The sequence below is a fragment of the Pogona vitticeps genome, chromosome 4 (assembly GCF_051106095.1).
Source record: "Pogona vitticeps strain Pit_001003342236 chromosome 4, PviZW2.1, whole genome shotgun sequence".
Taxonomy (NCBI): domain Eukaryota; kingdom Metazoa; phylum Chordata; class Lepidosauria; order Squamata; family Agamidae; genus Pogona; species Pogona vitticeps.
In genome coordinates this window covers 68535968-68554353 of record NC_135786.1, presented here as the reverse complement: position 1 = coordinate 68554353, position 18386 = coordinate 68535968, and the positions used below count along the sequence as shown (strand labels likewise).

At 40.2% G+C, this 18386-nt stretch overlaps 1 protein-coding gene and 1 non-coding gene across 2 annotated transcripts in view; both read left to right on the top strand.

The window, feature by feature from the left end:
• The first annotated feature begins 2406 nt into the window (after positions 1-2406).
• NRDC (nardilysin convertase) overlaps positions 2407-18386 on the top strand; it is a 39823-nt gene continuing 23843 nt past the window's right edge. Inside the window, exons 1-10 of the mRNA XM_072997607.2 lie at positions 2407-2877; positions 6829-7108; positions 7719-7800; positions 8770-8923; positions 9290-9363; positions 10895-10990; positions 11767-11889; positions 13126-13183; positions 17477-17550; positions 18119-18188. Of these exons, the coding sequence (XP_072853708.2) occupies positions 2495-2877; positions 6829-7108; positions 7719-7800; positions 8770-8923; positions 9290-9363; positions 10895-10990; positions 11767-11889; positions 13126-13183; positions 17477-17550; positions 18119-18188 (1394 nt within the window). The 5' untranslated portion in view covers positions 2407-2494. The remainder of the gene's footprint in view (positions 2878-6828; positions 7109-7718; positions 7801-8769; positions 8924-9289; positions 9364-10894; positions 10991-11766; positions 11890-13125; positions 13184-17476; positions 17551-18118; positions 18189-18386) is intronic.
• LOC140707137 (U1 spliceosomal RNA) lies at positions 16427-16587 on the top strand. Its single transcript, XR_012087106.1, has one exon. It is a non-coding gene; the product is annotated as a U1 spliceosomal RNA (small nuclear RNA).

Sequence of the window (18386 nt, the reverse complement as noted above, 5' to 3'; positions counted from 1 at the left end):
CTAGGAAAGTGTGATAAACTTTTAACATTTTTTAAAAAGGGGAGTTTAAATGAAAAGGTTCAAGATTTTTTTTAATAGAGAGGTCCCTCCGGCATTCCCTGATTACAGAAATTAAGTATTTACTATGAAGCCATGAATAAGCTGCCTATGGTTTGAAGACTAGATGTGACAATTTATTTAGTGCTTCTAGCTAAAAGAATATTGCAGCAGAACTAGAACATGGAGTCTATTTCCCAGAAATGTGTAGGATATATTAACTATTGTCAGATGAACCTCACTTCTTCCCATCCATCAAAATATTATATAACAGTCACATACAGAACTTGTTATGTAGGTACCATAAAATTAACAGAATACAGTTAAGATCCAAATATATAAAATCACAATAAAAATACGTCTGTAGCTACAAAAATCAACACAACAAAATGCTAAACAAAATGTCCATATATAGCTAACAACTCATCCATCCTAAGAAGTCTACAGTAATCCATAGAAATTTATTCAATTCTTTTAAAAAACACCCCTGTTTTAATAATATGGGATATTGTGTTTCTTTATCCATAATTCAAAACACCAGGAAATGGCTTGATATTGCTGCACAATATTGTGCTCATATTGCCAGCAGGAAAAAGGATGCCAAATATGATACAGCAAAGGGCAGTATGAAAGTTGGTAATACCAAAGGCAGCAGTCAAGGTGTTCTATAGCAGTGATCCCCAACCATGGGTCCCCAGATGTTCTTGGATTACAACTTCCAGAAAACCTCCCAGTGAAGGATTCTGAGAATTTTAGTCCAGGAACATCTGGCCATCCAAGGTTGGGAGCCACTGCACCATAGGATGCCTTTTTTACAGTTACTACCATTCACAAAGTGACACCAAACAAAAGAAAATCCCAGAAGCAGACTTTTTTCATCAGTTCACCACTTCTCACCCAAACACAAAGCAATTGTCAGAACTGTTTTTCGACAAGTATGACTGGTAGTGAGCACAAAAGGGTATCTTGTAGATCATCTTGACGCCTGCCATTGGTGTTGTTGACATCTCGAGCAGTAATAATATAGCATAGTTTAATATATATATTTATCACTTTTGTAACATTTTAGTAGTAGCCCTTCTAAAGTTAGAGCTCAACTCTGATTTTAATGATAAATGTGTCATTTTTTAGTCATGATGAATCCATTAAGCAAAGATTTCATCCATCTGCCACACTACATTTTTGTTAGAGCACAAAGTCAAAACAGCCACTATGACGACGAAACTCCATTAAGAGAGGAACAAGAAATAATTCTTTATGTTGTGGCAATGCTGAAGAAGGCCAGGCTAGAAAACAATAAATTAAGATTTCTAGCTGGCAGAAAACTTGAGCACCATAAAGTTTATACAGTACTTACACAAATTAATTATGATCATCCAAACGGCCACAATCATTTCAGTTTACAAAGCTTCTGTGAGAGTAAACTTTAGTTATTTATTTTTTAGAAAATTAACCCATCTTTCTCCTTGAAAATGACCCAAAGTGGCTTACAACAATGAAAGACAATATTTAAAGTTGACAACAATGAGTACACAGTGGTGGCTAACATCATTAAACTATATTGTATTTAAAACTATGAACAATGAATAAGGAGGCAACTTACATCATTTAACAGGCAATATTAAGGCAAAGATCAATTAGTGATACAAAAAAAAAAAAGTCACACTTGAGAAATGGAAAACCCAAAAATGGAAAACACGAGAACTACTAAAAATCTAGTCAAAGCAGCAATGCACAGCAATCTATCCAAAAATCACATACAGGTAGCTGGTTGCCTGAAGAGAAAGGTCTTTTGCCTGCTTGCTTTGCTTCACTGAATTCAATGAGGCTTATGTCACAAAAAGATATGTACTGTACGGGGATTGCAAAACTTGTTCACTGCAAAAACGTACATCCCTCGCCTAAACCTACGTAGCCCATATTGCGCCCCTCCCTCCGCGCGCACGTCTTCGGGATCCCAGCTTAAGGACTAGAAACTTTATTCCCTGGCCCATGCCACTCTATTATCTCTCACCGAGGAAGATATCCGTAGAAATCATTGGTCTACTGCTCTATAACTGACTTGAGAGAACCCATTGCACGAATTTTTTTAAAAAAAAGTTAAAAATCGATACTAATCTCAAAACTCAGTTGTAAGACAGAGGGAAAAGTTGCAATTTTTTTTATACAACGGGACAAAATCCACAGCAACACAATAACCTGTGGCCTCCCTTTTAAGGGAACGGCTTCCCTGAACCCCCCCCCCCACAACAGCAATAGTTTGCTCCATGCCCGCCTCCTCGGGCTGAAGGTGCCCTATCAGAGTCAAGCTGCGCTCACGCTGCCTAGGACTTGCTGGCGGGTGGCACGTGGGGGCTTCTCTGCGGTCTGATTGGTCAGCCGCTGGAGGGGTTCGGGGGCTAGTGCCGGCCTGGGGTTAAGACACGGAGTTTGCGGGCCGGCTTTAGGCCGGCGGTAGATGTGGACAGTTGTCGCGGCCTTACGGCGTGTCGGCGGCTGGGTATTGAAAGAGTCCGGAGCCCAGAGCGGCCGTCTTTGTCCCGGCGGGGCTGACCATCGAGGCAGGCCGCGGCGGCTCTTCCGCACTGGGCCTTTTGTCTGCCGCTTCCCCGCCGCTCCCGTCCCAGCCATGCCCGGCAGAGCGAAGGCCTCGCCGGCCTGCGCCCCTGACCAGCCGGAGGACTTGGAAGGCAGCCGCGGGGCGAAAGCCGGCGCCGTCCAAGAAGAGGTGGAAGGGGAAGCAGGAGGGGCCGCCGCCGTGGCTGCGGTGGCCGGCGAGCCCACGCCCAACGTGGGGGACCCAGCGATTGTCAAGTCCCCCAGTGACCCCAAGCAGTACAGGTGAGCGGGGGAGGCGAGCAGGCAGGCCGCCCGGAGGGGACGGGGTGTACACGTTTCCATTTAGGGAATTCCTGACCGCAGGATCCCAGGTGCTGTTGGACTACATCTCCCAGAATCCCTGACTATTCGCTAGAGCTCCTGGGACTTACAGTCAAACAACGTCTGAGTTCTGCCCCTCCTGCCTGCCCAATTTGGGAACCATTTTATCATCCAGAGCAGAGGCGGGCGACGTTTGGCCCTTCACATGCCCTCTGAGCATTGTTGAAGTGCAACAACTAGAGTTCCTCCCTCTTGGATGCCCTGGGCAGGACCTAAGGGAACTGGAGTCCAGACATGGGATCCCTGTGCCACTGGAAGGAAAAGGTGCTCTTGCAGGTCATGACTGCCGAATATCAGCTTGTTGTGGATGAAGCAACAATGGTTTTGGCCCTGTTTTCTGATCTGTTTTTCTGCTTGCAGTGAGAATTACTTTTTTTTTCTAGTATTGTTTGAGCCAGGCTGCAGTTGCTGCTCTCCTGCAGTAGTTTCTAACTGACAAGCAAGAAAAAGCAGAAAGGGCCAAGTTTGAGGTTTGTTTCTCAGGCTTCCTAGGGGAGAAACAAGCCAGAATGCTGAATATTGCTGTTCTCAGCTGTCATGGGGAAAAAGAACATGGACAGAAATCTTTTGACTTCTTAGTCTCTACATGAACAGTTGTGAGCTAAGATGCTAAATCATCTGCAGTAAGCCAGAGTTGTGGTGCCCTGGCTTTCTGTGACATCTTTGTTGTTGTTATAATAATAATAATAATAATAATAATAATAATAATAATAATAATAATAATAATAATAATAATAATAATAATAATAATAATAATAAGTAGTAGTAGTAGTAGCAGTAGCAGTAGCAGTAGCAGTAGCAGTAGCAGTAGTAGTAGTATGCTGCATTTCTCCCAACAAAGGAACACAAGGCGGCTCACAGCATAAAAAATTCACACAATTAAAACACAGTAAGTTAAATACAGTATTAAAAGAGAAATTAAACAATATATGATTTAAAATAAGTTCAAAAGGTTAAAACATGGAAAAGATGAAAATTGTTTGCTAAAATGGGGTTCAGGGATTCACTTGTAATTGTTAAAAGTTTGCCTGAAGAGATGGGTCATTTCCCCCCCCCCCCCGGAAGGATAAAAGGGAAGGGGCCGTCCTCATTTCCCAAGGGAGAGCGTTCCATAGCCTGGGAGCTGCCACAGAGAAGGCCCTCTGCCATGTCCCCATCATTTGTGCTTGTGCTGGCAATGGGACCAAGAGGAGAGCCTTTTCTGCTGATCTTAATCGCTGAGAAGGCACATATAGGGAGATAGGGTCCTTCAGGTAGCCTGGACCCAAGCTGTATAGGGCTTTATAGGTAATGACCAGCACTTTGAATTGGGCAAAGAGACAGGTAGCCAGTGCAGTTCTTGTAACAGGTGCGTTATATGCTCCCTGTAGCTGGCCCCAGTCAGTAGTCTGGTTGCAGAGTTTTGCACCAGCTAAAATTTCCAAAACGTGTTCAGAGGCATCCCCACGCAGAGCGCATTACAGTAATCCAAATGAGATGTAACTAAGGCATGTGTCACTGTAGCCAAATCCAACATCTCAAGGAACAGGCATAGCTGTTAATGGATGTTCACATTTAGTACACATTACTGTGTAAAGCTCTTCTTTGTAGGCCAGCTAATATCTTTGTGAAATGTATGTCAGTATACAGTTTTCTTTTAAAGGGGGAAAAGTGCTGTCTTTATCCCCCCCCCTTACGTATAGATAAGGCATTCTGCTTTTCCTTTGGTATTTGCTGAGGTTTGTCTGCAGGGAAGTCAGTTGGCATTTATTTATTTATGTAATTTATATACCACCCAATTAATGCTGAAGCACTGTTCTGCACAGTTTACAGTTAAAAGTTAAAAGCTCCATGAAACAAAACACTAAATTGCAAACAATAATAAAACATAGCCTATAAATTTAAATAAGCCATGGCAGTTTTCAGACTGAAGCAGTGATGTGAAACGATCATCTCAAAAGTGTTGCTAGTTCCCCTGGAGGTTTCTGATCTAGCTACAGTAATTCACGTATTCTGTTCAAACTATTATCATATAGTCTCCATAAGGCCACATTTGAATAATATTTGGAAAGTTCAGGTGACTTCAGAGTGCTGCTGTCAGGCTGTTGACTGTTTCAGGGAGTATGAGACCCACAACTTGAATGTCAACAAATCTGATTCTAGACACAGCTGAATGTATTGGTTTTGATCTGTAAACTGTATATGATTAGAGATGAAGTTATTTCAAACACTGTCTCACATGAGGATGCTGTGTTTTAAGATTTATGAAGGTGAGAACTTCTTAGAAAAGGTAGTATGTTCTTTCCTATTGCCCTGATAATGGATACAGACCTTTTTATTCAGATAGGCCCTTGATATCTAAGCTGAAGTGTTACAGAGTCTTTGGGTAGTGCTATTTTCTTTTTGTTGTGTTTCAGACATTGAATAGAGATTTAAAACAATACAGTGGTGCCTCGCTTAACGAGCGCACCGTATAACGATTAAATCGCATAGCGATCCGTTTTTTCGGATCGCTAATGCGATCGCACAACGTTTTTCCTATAGGGAAAAATTCGCTTTGCGAAGACCGGTAAGCGTTTCGCTTACCGATCTTCGCAAAACGACCCCCGCCGATCAGCTGTTCGGCGGCCAAAATGGCCGCCGGAAGCCGGGAAATGGCCTAAAATGGCCGCGCGCAGCGTTTTCGTGCCCTCGTTAAGCGAGGCGAGGGCGCGAAAATGGCTGCCGGCCATGAAGAAGCTTTGCTGAACGGTGAGTATTTGCCCTATTTGGAACGCATTAAACGATGTTTAATGCGTTCCAATGGAAATCGCTGCCCCGTTCAGCGATGCTTCAGCATAGCGAAGGTTAATCCGGAACGGATTAACCTCGCTATGCGAGGCACCACTGTATATCAGTTGTTTGATTTGGTCACTTTTGGCTGTCTTGAGTGCCATTTGCTGGCAGAAAAGCCAGGTATAAGTAAAATGTATAATAATGTGTTGCACAGTTTTTGATAAAGAAATTATTTTTCCCTTCTTTTAGGTGTTTACAGTTCAACATAGTGCAGAATCCTTTTAGACAAAATGTTTTTATTGTATCATGACTTGGTTCCTCCAGCTGTCTGTTGCCTGCAGAAGCAAAAAAAAAAAAACAGTCTGCTCTCATACATTGGCCAAAGAGGCAAAGACACCAGCTGCTATTCAGTGCAAGAAGACCTGGAAAGAGAAATCAGTTTGGCAAAATTGGATATAAATGTCCATATGTAGCTTCTCACTTTGTTCTGGCTGTGAAGGCCACGTCTTCTCCCTCTATCTTTCCTCTCTCCTCCCCTTCCCTTACATGCCTTTTCTTTTTCATGTACACCTTGTGTCATTTTGTCTTCGGCTCTTTCTCTTTAATTGCTGTAATATAATAATTGTCCAAGGAGTTGAAGCTACAGTAGCACTTAGCGGAGTTCAGCTTGCATGAGAGGAGGAACCAGAACATTGATCATTGGGATTCTCCCTCCTTTCTGTGTCTTCAGCATTACACAGTACTGTGTGGAAAAGATTGTCAGTGCCACGAAAGACAACCCCCACAGAGAGAACTGTGTGTGTATGTGTGAATTAACTGTTTATGCTTTGCAGTTACATTTTTGAGGGCGTAAGAGTTATACATGAATTTTGAACTAGATGGGGGTCCAGCTCTTCTAACCCAGCATTGTTAAAAGAAGTGTAATTTTACAGATTTGATCAAAATGTGACAATCTGTTGTTTAGCAGATTTTATGGTTGAATTAGTAGTTCATGGGGGGCATCTGTAGGTAAATACAGGAATGCTACATTTTAATTTTTTGGAATAGTTGTGGGAAGCAATCAGAAGATCAATCTTTTGCTGTGTATACATTTTCTAGGTACATTGAGCTGCAAAATGGCATTCGTGCATTGCTGATTTCAGACCTGAATAACCCAGATGGTAGCCCTTGCACAGCATCTTCAGAAGGAGAGGATGAAGATGACTCTGAAGAAGGCACTGATGAAGATGATGATTCTGGAGCAGAAATTGAAGATGACCAAGAAGGCTATGAGGATGAATGTGGTGGCTATGATGAAGACCTTGATGACCCTGACAGTGACTTGGAAGAGCTAACAGATAAAGAGCAGACAAGGAAGAGGAACTGCACAGAAAAGCAGGCATGTATAATTGATTTGGATTGGACCATGATGTATATGGCTACACACTAATTTAGGTCACTATTCTGCAGTATGTTGACAAAAGATATGAGGACAGAAAAGTACTTTGTTGCTTCTGTTCAACTTTTGGGTACCACGATGCCCCAGTATTCCTGTTCAGTATACAGTTGGATGAAAAACATTACTTCGGCACTTGTCTTTTATAAACCCGTTGATAGTTCAGTAGCCAGTAGCAGTTAAATCAATTTCTGGTTTTGAAAAATGGGCCTTTTTGATGTTAAAACAATGCAGGGGACTGTAACCTATTTAAAAGATGAATTGCTGTTTCTGGTGGTTTCTAGAGTGGGAATTTACCTTTTTTGCCAGGGAGAAATACATTTTGCTAGAGATGGGGAAGTCTGGTAGGACAGAGGCCTGTAAAAACAGCTCTGGAGGGCTGCTTGTGTCACCCAGGCTGCACTTTGCTCACTCCTATTGTATATAGATTTGAGCCATGAAACTTACATTTTTACTGAAACCGTAGAATCTGGTATACTTGAGAATTTGTTACGTTCATATGTGATATGTTAGCAGATTTTGATTTTTAAAAAATGTATTTTAATTCTTTCAGTCTGCAGCTGCTCTTTGTGTTGGTGTTGGCAGTTTCTCTGATCCTGAAGATTTGCCTGGGCTGGCACATTTTCTGGAACATAGTATGTCTTTGTTTAAATATCCTCGCTTTGTGCTTCTAGCAAAATGTTTATGGTCTGTAATTTCACAGCTGTAGAGGTCTCTACACATGCATAATAATCAGAACTGTGAGATTCAGTTTGGTTGTTTCCCTGCTTGCATATTTGTGAGATTAAATATTTTATGTTGTTTGAATAACAATTATTAAAAAGATAAATCAGAAGCATCCTCACACTACTCTTTTAACTCTGCCAAATGTGTCCAAGAATTTTGCCCAGTGTGGTTATATATGCTGTTTTCCAGGTTTCATCTTCACTTAGCTTTACAGGCTTAGAGTATTTTGAGACATGCACATGCAACTAGCCACATTACATTAGGCTTAGTTCAATTTCCAGTATGGTGACATGGTTGAGTTTATATTCAGTAGGCTCTCAATGGCCAGATCACTTTTATGATTGATTTAAATCTGTATTATTGTGTTTGATATCGTGAATTAAGCCCTGGATTATTAATTATAGACTTTGTTTGGGCAGTTCCTTTTTTTGGACCTAATTTGTGGAGAGATGAGCACATTTTCAGTATAACTCTAAAGTGTGGGGAAGATCATATGTAGTCTACTGTAGAAGTGCAGTAGCTCCTTATAGAGAATTTAAAACAGATCCTTCTTTCAAAGAAGCATTTGTAGTACCTGTCATCCATCTGGCAAACCCTCATCTACCAGCTTTTTTTCTAACTAGGGTGGATGTGGGTGCAAACCCCAACTACTTTTTTTGTAATTTTTCCAAGTAATTTGTCCTTATCTTTAAGCTAAAGAAAGTGATTCATTAGGCAGAGAAAAATTCTTTATATAGCACCTAGCCAAACTAGATAAAAGGGATAAAATGATGTCATGATTGTGTGTATAAGGAGGTGTTGCTTTCATTCCTGTAGGAGACATTTATTTCCATACTTAGAATCAGGAGCCATCTTTTTAATTTTGATTTTTGTTCTAGTGGTTTTTATGGGCAGTGCAAAATATCCAGATGAGAATGGTTTTGATGCCTTTCTGAAGAAGCATGGGGGCAGTGACAATGCTTCCACAGACTGTGAACGGACAGTTTTCCAGTTTGATGTGCAGAGAAAGTATTTCAAGGACGCTCTTGACAGGTATCTTGTTTATTCCAAATTCAGACTTGGAATTGCCGTGAGGGTCATACATGTACTGATTTTTGTTAGAAGAAATAATCAAGACACATATACAGATAGCACAATTTATGTTGCAGCTTAAAATATAATGTATTTGAAGCATTTGTCTAAATATAGGGGAAAATGTAACTGTGTGAAGGCTGGACATATTGACATTGTGGTTTGCTTGTAACTGTTACTGAATTTCAGATATATGTTATAATTGCAAGCAAATAGCAATGTCAGCATGTTGTAAGTTGCAACATTTCAGTATTTAAAAATTAATATTGGAAGCACACTCCAAGGTTGTAAAGAAGAATTAAAGTTTACAATATATTTCTGCTTCAGGTGGGCACAATTTTTTATTCATCCATTAATGATCCAGGATGCAATTGACCGGGAAGTTGAGGCTGTGGACAGTGGTAAGAATTCTGATTTCAGTTGTATCAATATTAATTTTTTGTTTTTAAACACATAACTTTGCTTGTCATCAAAACATTGGCAACATTTCCAAGAAATCCAGGGGACTTTGTTTTTTATTAAGTAACTACAGACTAGTACAGCAGTGTGGTTTGTAAAATTTACTACAAGTCTGTTGATGCTTTTCAAAGTGACTGATGGGTAAGATAAAGTCAGAGTAATGAAAAAGGAAAAAAGAGTTGATGCTACCTGATATATGTCTAGCTCAAAATATAATAAGGAAAATTTGTCCATATCACTTTATTATATGTTGACTTGAAACCAATATTGTAATGAGCTGTATATGAGTAACCTTGCATGTTATCCTCAGTTTGATCTTGCATATTGGAAAGGTGCTTCTATTGCATAGCAAGGTTAGGTCAGCATGTGCTGTTATTCTGGATACCTCTGTTTAGAGCCAGTAACTCATGGCTGGCACTGACAAAAGCTAATTATCCAGACCATCCCTTTGTCATGTGAATTGCCATTAGCCATATCTGTGCCCCATAACTGTGGAGTTCATAGACACATGCTTAGGCATGTAAGTTGTAGAAATGTTTATTCATCAGTCAATCCTAAAAACACACTCAGACAATAAACTCCCCAAAAAGTCATTATATAATGAATACTGCATAGAGTGAATCTCTTTAAGCATCTTGGTCTAATATCAGTTACAATATTTAATTTTTGCAGCCTTAACAAAAGAAAGACAATTCCCATTTAGACATATTTCCTGAAGGTTTACTTTGGATCTACCAGGAATCCATACCAGAATTGGGTGCAGTATTCTACCCCTTGCACTATGGGCATAATCTTTGTTCAGGAGGTATATCTTGGAAGGGCCCTTCCATCAGTGTTGAGAGCACAGCAATAACCCTTGCTGAGACAAAAACTCTCCTCTACTTAAGGACTGTCAGTTGATTTAAATAAGCACATTAATTGGTATAAAAACATTTAATTGTATTGTTTTGGGGGGGCGGTATCTGTTGGACAGAGCTAGTAAATTCTGTCTGTCACTATCAAAGTTCTTCTGTTTTTTAAATTAATTTGTTTTCTGTATTGTTATATCTCTGATGCTGTGATGAACCAAGGCCAAGTGATTAAATGTTTTGGATCACAGGTTTTTTTTTTTTCCAAGAGAGGAAATGTGGATCATTTATTGTCAAGGAGACATAAGAATCTTCAGTTTCCCTACAGAATAGTTGATTTAAATAGCAAGTGGTGTAGCTCAGTGAACATAAACCCACCTCCAAGTTAGGATTGTTCCCAAAATTTGAGAGCACCCAGAATAGATCTCAAAAATTCCCAAACTGCTCCTCCACACAGAAGCTGAGAAATTAATTTTAAGTACATGTGTTAAATAGTTTCAATATAAGTCCTTCAGATCTTATTGAGCAAATGGTGTATAGTAGGATTATATTCCTGTATTGGTGTTAAAAGCCAATATTGCCTTGAATCTAATTTTTTTCCCTTTTTAATAAAACAAACCAACAGAATATCAGCTTGCAAGACCTTCTGATGCAAATCGAAGAGAGATGTTATTTGGAAGTCTTGCCAGGTCTGGCCATCCTATGAAGAAGTTTTTTTGGGGTAAATATATCATAGTATATCTCTATAAATGCACAAGGTTGGAGCTAGTTGGAATCTTATTTTAAATGTACCCAGACAATGAGGAAGTTCCATTGGCCACAATCCAAGTGGGTTTACGCACCCTGAATTCCAAATTATACATTAACGTAGCAAGTAACTATAATCTGTTTATAGATGATATAGAACACAGAACTCTCAGGGTGAGTTTGCGTGGTACCGTGAGAAGACAATGCCTGTCACTTGCCACAAGCTGCTTACACACAGAGTATCCTGACATTTGTATCTGCAGTTGTTAGAGAAATTTCCTGTGCTCTCCCATTGCAGTTCCATTGAAGCCCTCTTTCATAACTGCTTTATATGTTGATGTTCACATTTTGTTTCAGGCAAGCAGGATATGGGGTGGGGGACATGTGTGAAAGCAGGAAAGACAAAAGGAAGGATAGTGAGATGAGGATGAGGAAAGCTTTTCTTCCTGTTGCTAGAAATTTCTCTTTCTGGCAGTGGAGGAGGAGAGGATAGTTGGACTGGTGGCCGGGATAATGTGTGGAATGATGCAAGTACACCTTACTAGACAGCTGCTGTGTTTATGTACTGGTATGCGGATAACTTTGGTAGGCATGGTTTTGTTTTTGCTTGGGCTTTGAATTCCTAATTGTTAATTCATTTTAGATGCTTATAAAGGATGAGAATCATTGCATTTTCTGATCAAAAGTATAAGACTTTCAGATAGAATGCTTTAAGTAAAAGCAACCTGTATTTTTAAACATTGTTTACAGGTAATGCAGATACATTGAAACATGAACCAAAACAAAATGCCATTGATACCTACACCAGACTGAGAGAATTCTGGAAACGTTATTACTCTGCACACTACATGACATTGGCTGTACAATCTAAAGGTAATGTTTGTTCAATTCACACTAGAAATGTGAGTGATGATACCCTACGTTATATAGGCTGCAGTCCTGTACACCCTGGCCTCTAAGCCATGTGACATTCAGGACTAACTTCCTGAGCCTTTTGAAGCTCAGGGGTAATGTAGGCATACATAAGACTGTTATAAATCAAGAAATATTGGGCTATATTTTTCATTTTAATATTTGCAGTCTATTTAATCTTGATAAAGTAGATGTTTATTTTAAATACATTATAAATACAGAGTATAACATTTTCCTTAGGGGATACCGGATATTCTATCATTTTTGAATGCAGGTTTGTGTTCACGTACAGTCATTTAAGTTTCATCATCTGCATTACTTGAGGCAGAGAGACAAGACACACACTACTAATTATTCTGAATGAAGTTTCCCGAGTTGAATGAATCATACATGTTTTAATTTGTTTAGTAAGAGATGCACATAATCTTAAAATGTAATATCTAACTTTTCCACGTTTCCAGTCTGTGATATGGAGAAAACTTGTACATCATTTGGGGTCCAAATTTATCATGTGCATTTTCCTAGTAATTTGTTTCTCTTTGCTAAAACTGAGATTTCTTTTTCTCAGCAAAGAGGGAAGGCTGTTCCTCTGTTCCCAGTTATCTCTTAAGGCCCAGATTATATATTTACAGCTCTGGTGCAGAAGCAGCTTGAAAAAGCCAGTGTATGTTGCAGCTAGCACATGGAAAATTTCCATGGTGCCACCATTATCTGTCAGCAATGAGAGCAACCGAATTCAGTAAATCCTGCCATATGGAGTCTGTTTTAAATGCTAAGGGCCTGTGACATCAGTTCTATCCGGTTTTGGTTTTAGCAAGATTTAAGTGTTATACTAATCTTGGGAAGCTGGTAGAGTGACATAATTTCATCTCTTCAGCTGCTACCTTGGCTTTCACTGCCTGTTGTAGCAAAAACAAATTCTGCTGAACACAGCTGTAGACCCAAGTGCAAGCCTAGGTATTATTTAACTGCATTGAAGGAACTGGGTCTCTAACCTTATGAAGCTTGGACCCCTACTGTAGCTAGTTGATAAACAGAGTCTTCATCTTAGAAACAAACAGACACAGATATCTGATTTAGAATGGAATAACCTGCCTACAATAACTGGGTAGGTTTTGAAAGTTACTGTCGTCTTCCTGAGAACATGCTTCTTGCTTTCTATAAATTGGGTATTGATTTTATTTTCCCCCTCTTTAGAGACTCTGGATACGCTAGAAAAATGGGTATCTGAAATCTTCTCAGAGATCCCAAATAAGTAAGAGTATTTTTCTTGTTGTTTTCATGATATATAAAATTGTATGCATCATTTGATTGCACCTTGTATGTAAAGTCAGAAATTTGATTTCATCCTCTCTCCCATAACTTGGCTTTTGTTTCTCACTTCTGTGCCCCTCTTATTTCTCCCTATCTGAATGCCTGGGGAGGGTTAGTCAGGACGTGTTTGCAATCATAATATCACAAATTCTGGGCCTCCTAATATCTGTAAAATAGCTTAGAGGGTGGAGAAGTACATATTATCTGTAGGCAGTTTTTATTTGGGAGTCACATGTAAAATTAGGGTGGGACCTTGGAAGCTAGCATTACAACATGTCATTGTTGTCACAACATATGTTCCTTTGTGATACTGGTTTGGATACTGGCTAAGAGAGAACCTGTGCTTAAACTGGCTAGGTTCTTGCTAGCTCCTTTCCCATATACAGACACTGAGCACTAACTTTATCTATTTTCAAATTAAGATTCTTGATAAGCATGTCAAAAATATGGTGAATTGTACAGTATTCCCCCTCCTCACCCCATGCCATCCTGATAAACTACAACTTTTTCTTATTAGTTAAGCTTCCTTATTTTATAGGATAATTATCTATGTTTCTAGATAATCCTGTGTGTTTATTAACAAGTACACAGGATAATAGTGCAGATGTACCATATTTTTTCTTGTATAAAACGACACTTTCCCCTAAAATAATTAGAGGGAAAATTGAGGGTCGTTTTATACACGGAAGTAAAGCGGGGGAGGGATCAAAGTGCTTTGATTCCTGCTTTCCCCCTCCAATTTCTAAGTGGAGGGGGAAAGCGATTCCTGCTTTCCCCATACACTTTTTGCAACAAAAGTGTAGGGGAAAAGTAGGAATTGCTTTCCTCCTCCACTTTTGTTGCAAAAAGTGTAGGGGGAAAGCAGCTTTTTGCAAATAAACTGTAGGGGCAAAGCATGTTCCTCGCAAGAAAGTGGAGAGGGAAAGCAGGAATCAAAGTGCTTTGATCCCTGCCTTCCCCCTCCACTTTCTTGCAATGAAAGAAATTTTTGGTTAGAAAAGTAGGGGGTGTCTTATATGTGGGGGTGTCTTATACACGGAAAAATATGATATTATATTATGGCATTATACTGTATTTTTCGCTCCATAAGACGCACCTCCAAATAAGACGCACCTCATTTTTAGGAGAGGAAAACCGGAAAAAAAATATTCTGGCAAATTCATAAGGCTGTAGCAATAGATAGATGTTGTCACATCAATTACCTCAAACTTCTTGCAGTGTACAACACAGTGAGAGCTTTTGAACAATTTGTAGTTGGCAAAGTTATTCCAATAGCCACAGACAACAACACTACAATGCTTTATATTAACCACCAAGGAGGAACAAAATCCATGTTTTTCTTGCTACTAACAGTACAGTTTTGGGACTGGTGTATTCTCAAGCATGTCATTTCACAAGTCATACATGTACCAGAAGTGGAGAATCATGAAGCAGACTTCTACAGCAGGATGACACACAATGAGTGGGAATTACAGTACCATCTCAAGTTTTAACACTTATAATGAATTGTTATTGCACTGAAAGAGATGAATAAACAGATTGTTGCTGGGTAGTCAATAAGAGCTATGATAAAGAAATCACCACCAGCACAGGTGTAAGCAAACAGCAAAGCATGCCTCACTTCCACTCCCTCCCTTCCTCCCTTCCTTCCTTACAGCAAAAGTTTTTTCTCTCTCCATCATTCAGTTCTTTACTTTGCAGCATGCAGCATGTCCACAGAAAGTGTGCTTGCTTTTATCAGCTTTTTGCAGCTGATCCTCCTGTTTCCTCCACTCTCTGATCATTTTTTTCAGATGAGGAGGCCCAAAATGTCTCTGCACTGTTCACTGTTTCCATACTCCTTAGCATATTTTACTACCTCTAGTTTAAAAGGAATGCTATATGCTAGCCTTTTCTGTTTTGCACTGGTGGAATGAGTTCCCATACTCTGCAAGAAAAATGTGCCCCTTATTCATCACCACATATACTGCTTCCTTTTACAAATATAATCTCAAAGCAGCACAGAATCATAGAATAATGGAGTTGGAAGGGGCCTATAAGGCCATCAATTCCAACCCCTGGTTCAATGCAGGAATCCAAATCAGAGCAGATCTGACAGATGGTTGTCCAATTTTAGAGACTACAATAGGATAAAATACAGTAGCTGGGAATCACAATGAAAAGATAAAATCTACCAGCAATATTGTAAAACAACAATGATTAAGAAAAACCAATAAAAACAGGGGGAGCGACACCATGCAGCTTTTGTTAACACAAAAATACTACTAAAATTTCTATTTCCAGTTGTGTGTGTGTACATGTGAAATGCTATTTATGAAATGTTGGGTTCTTAAACCAATTTTCAAGATTTCAAAGCCTTACTTGAACATATTCAGATCTGTGATTCAGATCTGCCCTCTGCAATTCAAATTGCCTTGCTCCATAAAAACTGGACTCAGCTAATGTGGCAAGCTAATACACCAAATAAAACCTGTAGCCCTAGTGGTAATATATTAAGGAAAGGAGTGTTAGGTCCCTTTTTGGTTTCCCTTTTGAACTTTATTCTGCATGTGCCCAGTGCCTTTTTAATCATTCTGTGCTTCAGAATGAAATTTGGCTAACAATACACATTAACCTCCCCCCCCCGTCCCTTAATGTTTTAAATATCTGCAAAATTACTTCTATTTAGGCCTAATTTATGATGAAGTGATGCAGCTTCCTGCAAAGCTCTGAACTACAGAGAGCTATTCTAGCAGGCTCTCAGTAGTAGCTTTATCTTCCCCTCACCATTCTCAGGCCTGTTTAAGTTACTGCCAATTTTAGAAGCTTTTGTTTCTGTCCTCTCTCCCTCTCCCTCTCTCTCTCTGCTTTTCAAAATGTCTGGCTAGTCACATGGTCTAACTTCTCTGCAGAAGGTGAAGGGAAAGAGACTCCTCCTTCCTGCTTTGCTTCTCCAATAGAGAAGCCTACTGGGTGATGCAAGCAGACAGATATGCTAATATCTGTGCACTGGAGGATTGCGGGAGGAACATCTAGCCCCTGATGGGGGTCCTGTGGGGCACCCCAAAACACTGAGTAGCTCTCCTGGCCTCTTTCAGGACTGGGGCTGTGCAGCACTGTTCTGATCAGGAGGTACAGCTGGCGGTCACCATGCCTTTTGGGGGATAGTGCACACAAAGGGCCAGGAGGCTTAGGGGCCATTCAAACTCAGACCTGGCAGGGGAGATACCATTGTTGTAAAAGTGGTTTTCCCAGGGTAAGGCTCATCTATTGCACTTTGGATGAGCTGACCCCTGTGATTTCCCCAAATGTGGGAAAATCAACTGCCTAAGTGGGAGATTGTGTTTGGGGTTTCCCTTGGTCTTTCTAGAACCACTCTTTGGTCCTTTGCTATTTTCACTGCTTGCTGCCATAGGCCTGTTTGCCTTGCTGGTTTTCCAGGTGGGCTGCAGGAGGCAGATCCTAGAAAGCTAGCAGTGCAGAATGGTGAGGTCCAAACAGAAAGCAGTCTCTGCTGCCAGTTCAGAGGCCTCCCAGCATGGCAGTGGGAGGCTTTTGGGTGGTGGTGGCTGAACCCTGGGTTACTGCATTCACTCCATAAGACGCATGTACTTTCCCTCCCACCTTTTTGGAGAGAAAAAGTGCGTCTTATGGAGCGAAAAATACGGTAAATAAATCAGTGTTGAGGATAGTCTTCAGTGCACTGTTATATTTCACTTGGCCTTCAGTATGGAAATGATATATATGACCCTTGGTGACTTGATTTTCATACAACTATCTTTTGTTTTGTGGTCTTCATATTTTCTGGAGTGACCTTAAGGACATATATTTTTTTTAATCCTATGATTTCTGATTCAAGTGTTGTGTTTTTATTTTGTTTTCCACGTAAGGCCAATAAAACATATTAAAACATAATTCACCATAAACTATCTGGCCACTGTACATCAGTGGTCCCCAACTTTTTTGACACTGCGGACTGTTTGGGGGAGGACCGGGTCCGTGTGTGGGGAAGTCGAGGGCGCACCCTCGCGCACATGTGCAAAGAAGCGGGAGGGCACGCTTGCACAAAGGGGTGGGGGTGCTCAGTGGGCACCCATGTGCATTCACACACATGCGTGAAGGGGTGGTGCATGGGGAGTGTATGCAGGGGGGTGGGAGATCTGTATCTGCGGCCCAATCCCGCTCAGGCCAAGGACTGGCACCAGGCTAGGGGTAGAGGACCCCTTCTGTAACTTTTTTTTCTTTTTATTTTAAGCAATTTACCCAGCCCAATGTTTGGCCACTTGACTGAACCTTTTGACACACCTGATTTCCACAAACTTTATAGAGGTGAGTGTATGATAAAAACAAATCATCTAGAATCCATCAGCATAACTTTTGTTGTTTAAGGCTGATGACATCATCAGTCATAATTATTTCCCTGTGGTTAAAAGCTTCTGATTCCACCACCAGCACCATGGGCCTTGAGGTTCCTTGGGGATTCCTTTTAATGTGAGGAAGCCATTGGGACTGCAAGGCTTTGGGGCAGGAAGTGTTTAATTTCTTAAAATTTGTTCCGAATAGTGGTGGTGATTTTCAGAAATTAAAGACTCCCCCCACCCCCAATACTGCAGCCTCAGTGGCCTCCCAATGGTGAAGGGAGCCTTAGGATCTTTGGAGGGGGAGGAGATAGGAGATGTTTAATTTCTGAAAGACTGTTGTGGCTGATGACATACTCTGCCTTCTGAGGCATAAAATGACACTGTTGGGTTTCACCCATTGTATCTTAGGCCTTGAGGTATTAAAAATAGTCTGTCCTTTGTGTATTTTCCTATGACAAACAGTTTTTTATGAGAATGTTGATTTAAGGAGGAGTAATCATGTTTTAAACTTACAGTTAATTTTTTTAAAATTTCAGTCATTCCAATCAGAAAAACGCACTCTTTAAATATCACCTGGGCTCTTCCACCACAAGAACAGCATTACAGGTAAATTGACATTCTCGTAATAGAAGCAGTGATGTAGATACCATGAAATTAAATTAATTAAACAGATTTTATTGTTATAGAATAGGCAGATGGATGACATTTTCATTTGTATAATAGCACCCAATTTCAAAGGACATCTGTTTTCAGCTTTACTTGATCTCCTGCATGGTTCTAATGCTTGAAATTGTTATTAATCAT